This window comes from Pseudonaja textilis, chromosome 1, assembly GCF_049901715.1.
Source record: "Pseudonaja textilis isolate UNSWEBS1 chromosome 1, rPseTex1.2, whole genome shotgun sequence".
NCBI lineage: Eukaryota > Metazoa > Chordata > Lepidosauria > Squamata > Elapidae > Pseudonaja > Pseudonaja textilis.
Window position 1 is genome coordinate 172242741 of NC_141990.1, and position 13127 is coordinate 172255867.

General features: G+C 33.4%; 1 protein-coding gene across 2 annotated transcripts in view; it reads left to right on the plus strand.

Annotated features, from left to right (window-relative positions):
* The window catches only part of SATB2 (SATB homeobox 2), a 156482-nt gene that overhangs the window by 86654 nt on the left and 56701 nt on the right, over window positions 1–13127 (plus strand). The window contains exons 8-9 of one of the 2 annotated variants that reach the window (XM_026696843.2): window positions 4821–5033; window positions 9841–9996. In XM_026696843.2, the coding sequence (XP_026552628.1) occupies window positions 4821–5033; window positions 9841–9996 (369 nt within the window). The remainder of the gene's footprint in view (window positions 1–4820; window positions 5034–9840; window positions 9997–13127) is intronic. The other variant, XM_026696844.2, reaches the window with a different exon arrangement.

Here is a 13127-nt window from a genome sequence, read left to right on the forward strand (position 1 = left end):
AAAATCTAGGAGTGAGGACATTTTTTGAGAGTCTTTTTAACATCGGAAACTGATATGATAATACTTCCTAGGTATATCTGAATTATGGTATTTGTTTTTAACATGCAGGTTCTATGTTAATCTATATGCAACTGCTTAATTAAGCGATTACATACTTTGCTTTTTAGGCATGAAAATAGTTTCTAGTCCTATTGTTTTACAAAAAATAAAATCTGGGAAGAAATAGTTTCATATCTTCATGATTATTATTTTATTATTTATTAATGTTGTTTGCCTCCCATTTCAAGAGATGAGAGTCTGAAAAAGCAACTGTTTAAAAAGCTTTCCTTTGAGTTTAAAAGTTCGTCCCAAGCTCAATAAATATTATCAAATAAAGCTAAAATATATACAATTGCATTAAATAGGCAAAAATAAAAGAGAAATTAGGTTAACAGGTGTAGGTGTATTTATGGTTTCAGACCGAAAAAGCACAGTTGAGAGTAGTGGTTAAGGTTACTGGTAGTTAAGGTATCAGGCTAGAAACCAGGAGACTGTGAGTTCTAGTCTCCCCTTAGGCATAAAAGCCAATTGGGCAAGCTTGGGTTAGTCACTCTCTCAGCCCACGTAATCAGGTTCCGATGACAAACTGGCTTTTATGCCTAAGGGGAGACTAGAACTCACAGTCTCCTGGTTTCTAGCCTGATACCTTAACTACCAGTAACCTTAACCACTACTCTCAACTGTGCTTTTTCGGTCTGAAACCATAAATACACCTACACCTGTTAACCTAATTTCAATCCTTCTCATAACCAGTGGATCATTTAGTTGATTTGAAAAAAAAGTGAACCCTGCACTTAACGCGAAAACATTAGGATGAACCCTCTTTCAAAAACACAACTATAGAATTTAACCATACATAAAACATAAAAAGAAAACAGTTTTCTGAAACAATAACAAGAAAAGAATATCATCCAACTTTTTCAGGCTGTACCTATTATAAGGAACCTTAGCAATCTTTGTAGTGGTTGTCCAAGTTAGGTCTTGCAGAAGGAAGATTGTAAAGTAAACTTTCAGATTTATGGATGCCAGATGCCTTAGGTGACACCAGGAGCAATGTTACAAAGACACAGATTACTGATGTTACCTCTTAGCAGAAACACATAACAATAGTTTTTCAGGAGATTAAAATGTTTGCCTATGGCCCCCATAGTAGGATGCTAATTCCAGTCAAAGTAAAAAGTCTAAGGTAGTGGTCAATTAACTGACTATTATTTTTTACTTTAAAAAAATCAAACTACAAAAGAGGGATATTGTCAAGTCACTGCATTTTTGTACCTTATACTTACAATGCCCATATCTCCTTTACTATAAAGGACAGTCCTTTGTTTCAGAAAGCTATTATTAAATTTAATTATTCATTTTATTGGTCTTGGACTTGACATTTTCATTTGTAAAGCAGAGTTATAAAGAATTTTATATATTTATTTTTGTCAAATTCATATAGCTACCTTTCTCATGTGAAGCGACTCCAGGGTGCTCCCAATACATGTAAATGAGGAATTAAAAACATTTTACAAACTCATTAAAAACAATAAGAATACATAAAACAAGACCACAAGAGGGTAGCTATTACACCTAAGACAACCAATGTAGAGGCTTCCTATTACCAGAAAGATTTCCATGCTTGTTGAAGGCATATCCTTAAGAACCTCTCAGATTTGTCTGTTCTTTTTTCCAAGGCAATATGCCTACTATACTTATGGTAGTTTGTATTTTAAAATATTGTCTTTTTTAATGCATCTAAAAATGGCCATGAAACATATTAAGATTAATCAGTAGTCAGGTACATTTTATTCATGAATAAAAAAGCAGAAGCACGTAACTAATGTGAAGAAATATTTTTAACATATAATAAGCATCTGTGCCTGGAATAATTATTTCATATTTGCATTGTTTTACTATATATCTTAACATATTTGTTAAGAATTATACCCATTCTTTTTTACAGAAGATCAAGGCAGCATACATACTGTTCCCTCCTATTTTTCTTCTCAACCACAACTGTGAAAAGTTTATTAGGCTGAGGGAGAGTGATTGGTCCAACATTTTTTTTAGTAGTCTTCTCTTTGTGATTCTAGTCTGCTTCTTCAAAGACCATCAGTTTCACTTTTTCATGTATGTATGAATTTCTCATATTAAGTCATTGTGAACATTTCCCACATATATCTTGACCTAGGGAAATTTTATATATTGAAAAGCTTGGGGCACATTAATTCACTATAAACTCTATTAAACTTTCTTGCCTAGAAACAATGCAGCAAATGATTTTCACTTCTGAGAATGGTATTTCAGAGGAGTAGGCAATATGATGAAGTTTTATGCAGAGTGCAGGTAAAGGAAGGAGGAGGAGCATGGACAAAGTACTGTAACATTTAGGCAACAGTTGTACCATTTATTTGCAGCACAAATAGGAGTTATCTTCTAGTTATGAATCTGCTATAAGGAGGAAAATTTAGTTGGAATTCTCTAGAACAAAGGAATATGAAAGTACAGTAAATGATTAGAGATTCTGTTAATCAAAGTCTAAAGTTTTAATGTCAGAGTAATCACTAATATTTATGTCATTGTGCTCCGTAACATTTTTATATTCTATGACTTTACTTGGTATCAGTGGTGGGATTCAAATGATTTAACAACTGGTTCTCTGCCCTAATGACCAGCTGAGTAGGCATGGCTGGGTGGTCATGTGACTGGGTGAGCATGGCCAACTCGACATCACTCACGTCGATGGGGCTACTCCTCGCCTGGCCTCTTGTGACTGTGGGGATGCTGCAACGGTCATAAGTGAAAAACAGTCATAAGTCACTTTTTTCAGTGTCATTGTAACTTTGAATGGTCAGTAAATGAACCGTAAGTCAATGGTTACCTATACAAAAATACAAAAAGCTTGCAAAAAGCTTCCCTAAATACCAATCATTAGATTAAAAATACCTTCAAGCCAGAGTTACAAATCAGGCAGGGTGCCAGAGCACCTTGAGGAATTAAAATAGCTAAAATGCAATGATAACTATCAGCAACCAACTCTTGTTCATAAAGTGAAACTCTTTAGCAGAGAGGTCATTGAAGCTCTCCAGAAAGAGCACACCCAGGAGAAGCAATCCTTAGATGCATTTGCACCACTTAAAGACACCAGCTAGTCTCACTCACCTCACAAGATATCCTAAGGAAATCATCCAGATTTAAGGAAAGATCACATGCCCCCCAGAAAGGCGGTAAAAAATCAGTGCCAAGCTTGCATCCTGCCTCTTGGAAGTACACCCCAAAAGAACAGTACTAGGAACCACTAAAGCAGTGAAGGAAGACCCCCTCTCCAGATTTAAAAAAAAACCACGGGGCAGGAAAAAATTCAAACACAATACAAATAATTCAATCACAACAGTAGCTGTTACTTGTTAAACCAATTACCAGAAGAAATAGACACAGGAACTAGCCAGATTTCTCAACCCAGTTTCTTTTCAGGAACAGAGATAAACCCTTTTCCTTCCAAACAAAGCTGAATAGGGAAAATTATCCCATCAATAAACACAGGATTAAACGTCACCAAACCCAGAATTAAATTTCATCAAAAACCAGTTTTAGACCAAAACTCAGAAAGGGTTTTGAATGTCAATCTTTCTAGCTAGCCAATAATCCTTGCTGAATGTCACTCATCTTGGTTCCTTGTCATTAAAAGCTTCTTTCCAGCAGCTCTGCTTCGTTATTCAATTATTTCTTCAAAGTGCTGATCATTGCATCCCGGCTGGAAGTATTTCCAGGGGAGTATTTCCTCCCAACAGCAGTGTAAAAAGCTTAAAACAACCCTTCCCTTTTAAGAAATTCAAGCCCCAGCAAAATACCAGCAAAGAAAAAAAAAACCCTGGAGCTCAGGTGACAGGAAGTCAAGGGTACTGCCAAGAATGTAATAAGGGTTACCAGAGAGGCAGTTTCTGTAAGCAGGGCAATAAAGGCTAGAAATAACACCAGAATGTTTCCTTCTTGCCTTCCTTACAGGATTAGTCCTGTAAAGTGGAAAAAAACAAGATTTCTTCCAACAACCAGTTCTCCAAACTGCTTAGAAAGTTAACAACAGGTTCTAGCAAATAGGTGAGAACTGGTAGAATCCCACCCCTGCTTGGTGTCTAAGACTTTATATAGGCTATAGTACAACTGAACTGCTGACTTCTTTCATGTAAAAGACTCAAACAATCTAGATATATTTGATGAATCTGACCATTGCCATCTCCCAACTTTTAAACGAGACAGCAATTTCCAAATTAATTAATTTTAAAGATGAATTATCTTAAAGATTTCTCATATTTGCAGCATTTTCCCCATTAGAAAGAATTGACAGTTTGCAGTGAATGAACTATAGCATCCAAACCTTGCCAAACATTTTTCTTCATAAGTCTCCTGAGCTGTTTAAATGTCTGAACTAAATTTACCAAACTTGGCAGATTCCTGAAGTTGAACAGAACTGCCAAGTGTTTGCAACCTCAAGCAGAAAAAGTGAGAGCTCTAATAGTTTTTAGGCACCTGGCTATAATTGTAGTTTTATAATGGTGTCTTACTACTCACTTGCCTCTTTGGAAGATTTGTATTTGGATTGTTCTTAAGTGAAAGGTAGAATTTAAAATATAATTGCTCTTAAATCAGCCATGGTCCCTAGAAAACAAGGTTTGTTTCTAGAAAACATTCCATGTGCTTTGACATCTGATGAAAGGTTTCAACACTGCAGCCTGGCCAATTATAACTAACACATTTTTTTTAAAAGACTTGGACTTTTTTTTAATTTTTTGAACCAGGGATTGCTATCAGAGATACTGCGTAAAGAAGAAGACCCTAGAACAGCTTCCCAATCCCTCCTGGTAAATCTGAGGGCAATGCAGAATTTCCTCAACCTACCTGAGACAGAGCGAGATCGTATATATCAGGATGAGAGAGAGAGGAGTATGAACCCCAATGTGAGCATGGTGTCTTCAGCTGCCAGCAGTCCAAGTTCCTCCAGAACCCCCCAGGTAAGGTTCAACCCTATTGTAATTGCTTTCAGTGTTCTTCCCTCATACAGAAAACCTAAAGTCAGGCATCATACAAGATGGCTGGTTAGGTTTTTCCCAAACTAATATTTATTAGAAAAGAAAGAAATATTAAATTTTTAGGGTTTTAAACTATGTGGTCTTTTAGTAACACTTCCGGGATGAAGTTGATATATTATTTTTTAAATTAATGCTGCAAATATAAAGAATGAACATTCAATTAAATACATGAAAGAATTCAAATATCTACAGAGGAGATTATATACCTTGGCTGTGATCTGAATCTCTTCAAATCAATGATGTACCCCTGGTCAGAGCTAGGCATGTTATTTTCTTTCAGGACCAATTGTGCACTTCACTCTTAACGTGTGCCTGAACTTTTTCATAATTTTAATTAGGGGTTGTACCTTTAATTTTATCCTACGGTTGTTTTCAGTTGCTTCAGTACCTCATCTTCTGGTTGGCAAATTGTCCTCCAGAGTGCATCCAGAAATGCTGAAATAAAATTAAGAGGTCGTTAGGTTGATTGCAACTAACTAATAGAATAAAACTTTTCAAAAGAAGTACTTGGATGTGTTTAAAGGATTTCATTAAAGATATTTTAGAGGTCTATAGTTGGTTTCGGGATACAATTCAAAATATAAGTGCTGATCTTTAATCTTCCGAATGGTTTTGAATCATGAAAGTTTAAGTGAACCTGTCCAGCAAGGCACATGTGCCTGTTGAGCGTGGTTAAATGAAACTCCTAATAGTTGTTGCCAAAAGTATGAATCAGAATCCCTACTAGCAGAGAGCATGATAGGATGGTTACTGTTGTGTTTCCTCCCACAATTGTTGTTGGAGAACGGAACCATTGAAAATTAATGCCTGAATCAAACTTTCGACACAGTATCTATTATATTAGAGAAGATAGGGAGCACTTAGCTGGTATGAAATGGCTAACAGAACATAAATAAATGCTTGAAGGACAGAGGATCAATTTATGGATTAATAAACCTATAACATTTTACTCTTTAGCAAATTAAAAAAAAATCATAATTTTTAAAAAATTGGATCATAATGCTGAAGATGGAAAAAGCTAAGTGATTTTTACAGCTGGATCTATTTTATTCTATTTTAATCTGTTCCATGCCGTGCCATGCCATGCCATGCCATTCTTCTATTATCTCCTTCAAACAGTGTATGTGTGTATGATTATACCTAATTTACGTATGCACTTTTAAAAAGTTTCTAGTTTTGTTTAGTTCATTTGTTTGAAAGGGTTGCTTTCTAAAGATTTTCCTTTTCTTCTTTTTCTTTATCTCCCCTTATTTGGCATAGAATAATTTTATATAGTATTATAATATAATTTTCTTTTTGTCTTTGTTGTTTTTCCCATTCTATATAATTTAAAAAAATAAACTCCTTTTTCAAAGTACAGTATATTGTATTTTATATTGTTATATAGTTGCACTACCATTTAATGTATGTATAATATTGTAAAAAGATTAAAATTTTAAAAAATAAATATGTACAATATTTCTATATATTTCTCTAAATATAAACATTTTTATGCATTTTACATGTTTTTTCAAGTACTTTGTACCTAAACAATGCACAAACTTATCAAGCATATTATGTATTGAGATACATTTTATCTAAAACATAGCTTTCTATTCATTTTTAAAGTGGAGAAGAGGTAGGAGTCGGACAAAAAATTGAATTATAAATTCAGTAGGAAAAATGAGTTCAGGAAAAACTCATTTTACTGATAATATTCTTATACTAATTTTTCGTGATGTTTCTAGAGATTACTGTATGTTTACTTAGAATCTAGGAGGTTACCAAAATGGGCAAGGCTGGGTGTACACGTCTAACTCCTTTGGTGGAAGTGAATATATGCAATATGTGAAAATTGGCATTTATGTCTGTTTTGCTGTTGTGCAATTACTCTCCAGGTATCAGTGTTCTGTTTCTTTTCTGTCTTTAAGAACATTTGATTATAATCACAAGGCTTTGCTCTTAGCTTATGATGATTATGCTTTTTCTCCTCTTTTTATGCCTGAGCCTTAGGTTACTAATTTCTACAGCAGGATATAGCTAACAGTTGCAATATTTAACAGAAAAAAGTATCACATTGCTAAAAATAGAAGAGGGACAAAATTAACAGCAAAGGTAAAATACAACTTAAAAGTTAAAAGTCTTTGTGTTGGAAAGATAACAAACGTTGATTGATTGAAAGAATTTGTAAGTGCCTCTGGGCAGCTAACAATAACTCTGGGAGCCTTGTAATATTTGATATTTGGTTGGCCTCCCTATGGAAAACATAAGATGCCTGTAAATGAAAACTCATTTGGTCACCCTGGTAAGAAGATAACTATAACGTTTATGCCAGTTCATTTGAATACTTACATCCAAAATACAGAAGTGAGTAAATTACCTAGAGAACAGAATAGATTTCTTTTAGAAATGACAAAATCAGCAATCATATAAGCTACCTTCTGCTGCTGAAACAGGGAAAAATTCCTATATGTTAACTGATTTTATAATGTGCATATGATTTATTTTTGCCTAAATCATAGTACTGAGAAGAATAATTGAATGCTAGAAGAATGCTTAAGAAATAGCCAAGATAGGCAGACAAGAGAGAACATATTTGAAATGAAAGACAATTTTCCCCCTGATGCCAACGTTAATCCTATATAAAAAATACTGTTTCCATAGATACCAATCTGTGATACAATTTTGCATAATCTCAGGGTATCAAGAAATATAGTAAATGTTCATTTTCTCCTCCCTATTACATTGCTTTTTAAAAATTGAAATTTACCGTTTGTAGTTTTCAAGCCGATCAAGTTCTGTTTTGGAATGTGTATTTGGTAATAGATAATCAATGCCAAACTGATCAGAAAAAAAAGAGTCCAAACATTTTGTGATAAATATGGCAATATTTAAATATGGGCTTCTGTTGCTTAATTTGTTCTCTGGTAAAGGTCAAGGGATATTAGGAAAAAAAGCCCAGATTATGTCAGGCTGATTTTAGCAAAGAATATTTATATATTTAATTCTTTCATGTTTGCTCCATTTTGTCTATCTGAAAAAATAAAACTTCATTTAAATAAAATAATAATGATAAAAATACAAAGCAGCAACTTTAAACAATCTTGTTAACACAGTAGGAAAAAGTGAATTTTCAAGCCCTTTTAATAATACAATTTATAATCACAAATTTGGCTAAAATAATTTTTTATATTGCATGATAACAAGTTAGTGAATCTAGAACCAGGCAATCCTCCCTGTAGTTTTGTAATTTTAGTGCCAAAATAAAGAAGATTCTGCTTCTTTGGGCCACAAATCATGGTGGAATAATTCAGAGCTTCTCCACATTGACCACAGAACACAGGCAAACATATTCCAAAATGGTTCTAATCATATATATATATATATTTAATATACTATATATATTCTTAAGACATTTATGTTACAGCAAGTTTTAAATCTGGGATTGTCAAAAACAAGGCAAATGGGCCATAAACCCCACATTTCCTTTTTAATAATACCTTGTTAATAATACCTTGTTAAGACATCTCTTTTTTTGTTAAAGATGATAAAGTATTTAGCCCCATTAAACTTTCAGCCAATATAAAATGCTTACTCTGGATGCTATTCTAATGAATCAGCATGGGGGAAATGCAATTACTTCTTTCAGTCTTTTTCACCCTTTTCTAACTTTTTGCTTTAATGTGTATTTCAGTGTCCTAAAACTTTGCTCAATACAATATCAGAGTTGGAAGGGATTTTGGAAGTCTACTAGTCTAGTTTGAGTAGAGTCCTTGGTCATTACTTTGGGTCTGCATGTTTTTGTGAAATGTTCTTGATTGAAATGATTGTTTAGGAAGATTTATTAATTCTTGCAATAATTGATTTGACTTTAATTTGTGAAATTACATTGTAATGTGCAGTAGATTTCTAGATTTTTGTGCAGCAAAATCCCATCTCAGTTCTTATAGTAGATTTATCTGTGAAGGAAATATTCTATCATTAGTGCCGTTCAATTGTCATAGAATTTGATAGGAAATCATTTATTTGAAAGGAATGTAATGGAATGTACCCAGCTGCATTGTGGGTTTATGAAGGAAATGGCAGAATATCAAGCACACTGGCAGGCATAATTAATCTTTTTTCATACCCACTGATTTCCTAGGTGAAATTAGGTGACTGTTTGGCCAGCATAATGATGGGAAACCATACATACTCAAATGATATACATATAATTTTAATAAAGAATGAAGGAGACTTGTGGGAGTACATTAAATTGAGTAATAATTTATTATTTAGAGACCTCTATGCATTTACTCATTTTTTCTGGAAGAATTGGCTCTTCCTCCAACATATGATTTGGGGGGTGGGAAAGGAGAAGGAGCAAAAATTCAAATAGATAATATATTGTGTTTGAGGACTAGCTGAATAAAATAATTGTTTAAACATTACCTCATCTGATACATAACCTTTTAATTTCCTAGTATATATTTTTGTGTGTGTTGAAAGTCAGAGCAATTGAAGAATACTGTGTGCATGTTTGTAGAAAAAAAAGAGAGAGAGTGAGTATACATGCTTTGTATGTCCTATAGGAATGCTCTGCAATTTTTTCCAATCACAATTAACCTGATTAGAATAATGGACAGGAATTGTCCCTCTGTAGCTTATGCAGTTTGGCATCAGCTGACTGAAATCCTTTGATAATTTCTGCACAGATGGCTGGGCTGAAAGCAGCACTATTTTAATTATTATTTTCATGGTCTCTTGATAGGCCAAAACCTCAACACCGACAACAGACCTCCCCATTAAGGTGGACGGAGCCAACATCAACATCACAGCTGCCATTTATGACGAGATCCAACAGGAGATGAAAAGGGCCAAGGTGTCTCAGGCTCTGTTTGCCAAAGTAGCTGCCAACAAAAGTCAGGTGAGTAGGGGATTCTTTTTTTAAGAGAAGGAATAATTTTGAGGTTGACACATCCCTTCTACAGATAAAAATATACCTATACATTCTTTTCTTATTTGTGCTTTTGTTCCAAAATAATTTTTTTTTATGGATTTAAGTAGACTGAATAGCTAGAAGACACGGATCTTTAAAAAAAAACAAAACTAAAAAAATAAATAAATCCAAAACTATAAAACAAGGATTTCTGAATGATGGTGCTTTTGTATGTCTGATAGAGTCCTTAAAGTGATATGATCACTATTTCTTGGTTTTGAGTGTTTTTTCCTTTCAGTAAAAAGATGAAATGGAACAATAATAAAACATAGAAAGTGAAAGTAGTCACATACTAATCTTAAAAGAAATATTGTGAACCTGTACATTAATAATATTGGTTTGATTATAAAGTGGATCGGAACCTTTCTTATGTCCTTTTTCTTTTAACACTTCATGTTTTATGATACACCCTTCCTTTTAGTTTTGCCCAAGGCTTAATATTCACAGAGAAGAAGAAAAAAACATGAGTGCAATATGAAATACATAAAAGGAAAATGCCATGGACCCCTTTTATACACTGTTAAAAGAATAAAAATCTCACGTACCACATGGCAAAATATAATGAGAACTGGAACTGTTAAACGAATAAAGCTGTTAAAAGCATAATGCCACTTGGCACAACTACTGTGCATTTAACGGTTTTCCACTGTGTAATATATGACATATGTGATAAAAGTGCAGTAAAATAAAAACTGCACAACTGATTTTGCAAACGTGCCTTTCGGCCTCTTCTTTTTGCAATTATTTTCATACACAAGCACACACATACACTTAAAACTAGATCGTTTTTAATAAAGATTATTTAGCACAAATGGAATTATCAGGCTCTTTTTTGAGGTTTGGCTGGAAAATGCCTGGAATCTTGTTGTCATTCTATGCAGAAAGTCCTGAAATAGAAATGTTCTAAGTCACTGAAAATAATTTGCGTATCTCAATAACTTCAACTAGTGCCAGTTTGAATACTGAAATTCTAGAGGAATCACCCATGAGTTATTCTCTTTAACTAGAATATTTTAATTGTTCTTGATCTGAAAAAGAAAACAGTTTGGCAGCATGTAGAATCAATAGAGAGAATTTTAAAAATGAGCAGCAAGATTGATCAAATGTGTGAAAATAAAATTTGCGGTGGTTGTGCCCTGCATATATCTGAGTATGTGCTTTTCATTTCACAGTTCTCTCTAGTAACCCTAATTTTCTTATATGTTTAACTCTTTTGATATATAGCAGTAACTGAAACATTTGGTTTATGTTAGGAATAGGAAATGTTCAAATTCAAATTCAAATGTAATCCAGATTACCATCATCCAAGACCAGCCAAGAAAAGACTCATTCTAAATAATATTCTCTGGCAATGACGTTAGAGATAGGAAGCAAAACATTAAAAGGGGCCTTGAATGTTTGTTTCAAATTATATTAAAAACTATAAATGGTTAAATTTGAGATATTAAATAACTGTTTCAGAAGGGTGCTGTCAAGATTGTCAATTCATAGAATAGGGGCAATAGGCAAAATGTTATACCCTAACAGGCATATTCAGTAGTAATTAATTACAACAGTCACAAAGGGTTTATAGTTCCAGAGCTGAAATGAGGATAACTAGAATAAAGAAAACATTATTCTGAACAATTTAAAAAATTAAGGGAGGTTTCGAGTTGTGTGAAATAGCAAAAATCCTAGAAACTGCTTGCTTCTGGAGAACAATTGAGTTCACCTTTACTGATTTGTGTGATTCACTTATAAGGGAAAAGGTAATTCTTTAGGAGAAAATTCTGATCTGGCAAATTGAAAGATTTTGTGCAATGATATACTCATAAAAAGAATACACAGAGACACACTCCATTCAGTTCTCCCACATGGTCAACATTTCTAATAACTTTGAGCCAGGGATTCTGAATAATATCTTAGAAAAATAAAGACCATCAGAAAAGATGTGAAGAGAGCCAGTGCATTTGAGCTTCTTCTCAGCACCAAACATATGACTCACTAATGCTGAGCCACATTTTCCTGGTCTATACATAGATAGGCTACCATTTTTACTTGGGATCACATTTGGAATTTAATAATAAATAGGCATGTTTATCGAATAGCTGTCATAGGTTAGTTGACTATTCTGAAAATAGTTGCATTGAGGGCATGGACTTTGTAAAGCATCTATTTGTAAAGCACCTATAAGAAGGTGAACTAGATCCTAGGATTTTCTTTACCATCTTTGAAATCCTTATGGGTCCAAAGGCATTGCTACAAATAGATGTGCAGATTCAAATTGGTGTTTATTTTGGAGCATGCCATGAAGAATTATAGAGTTAGTTCCCTGCCCTTTTAAATGAAGATATATATATATTATGGAAAGTAGAAACTATGGCTTAAATATACTAGAAGTTTGTGTATTGATAAAATTGTTGATTTAAATAGTAATATATATCATTATCAATATTATAAACAAAATTATTTAAAATGTTTGTGTACTTTTAACTTTATTTTTGGTCTCTCTTTTCTCCGCATTTCCCCATTTTAAGAAAAAAGGCACAAAATGTTCGTAAGGAAGCACACTTTATACTTTTTCTTTCTTTGCACTTTTTGCTAAGTTTTGTGCATTTATTAAGTTTTACTATGATCATATGAGAATTCTTGTAAAAGAAATCTTTAATTAGAATAAATGGTTCAAGTAAAGACTTGAAGGAGGAGTTTAGCAAAACTAACAAGTAAATTTCCACAAATATTAAAGTTCAGCACACTGCAATTCAAAAGTAATCATTATAAACTGTACTTATAGAGATCAGATATACTTATCAAGATTCCATTAACATGCATGTTAGAATTCAGTATTACAGTACAGCCACTCTTTTATCCATTCCTTTTTCTTCACTAGTTTTTTTTAATCAGCTGGAGCTTTATTTTAATGGAGATGCATTGGATTTGTAAAAAGGAGAGCTCTGTGAGTGAGTTACCTGTTCATACTACTACCTGGCTAATTTCATGCTGCTTATAGATTTCCAAACTGAACATTTCTTTTAGAAGCCTTTGCTTTGAGTACAATTAGAAAATAATTTTCTGTGGCT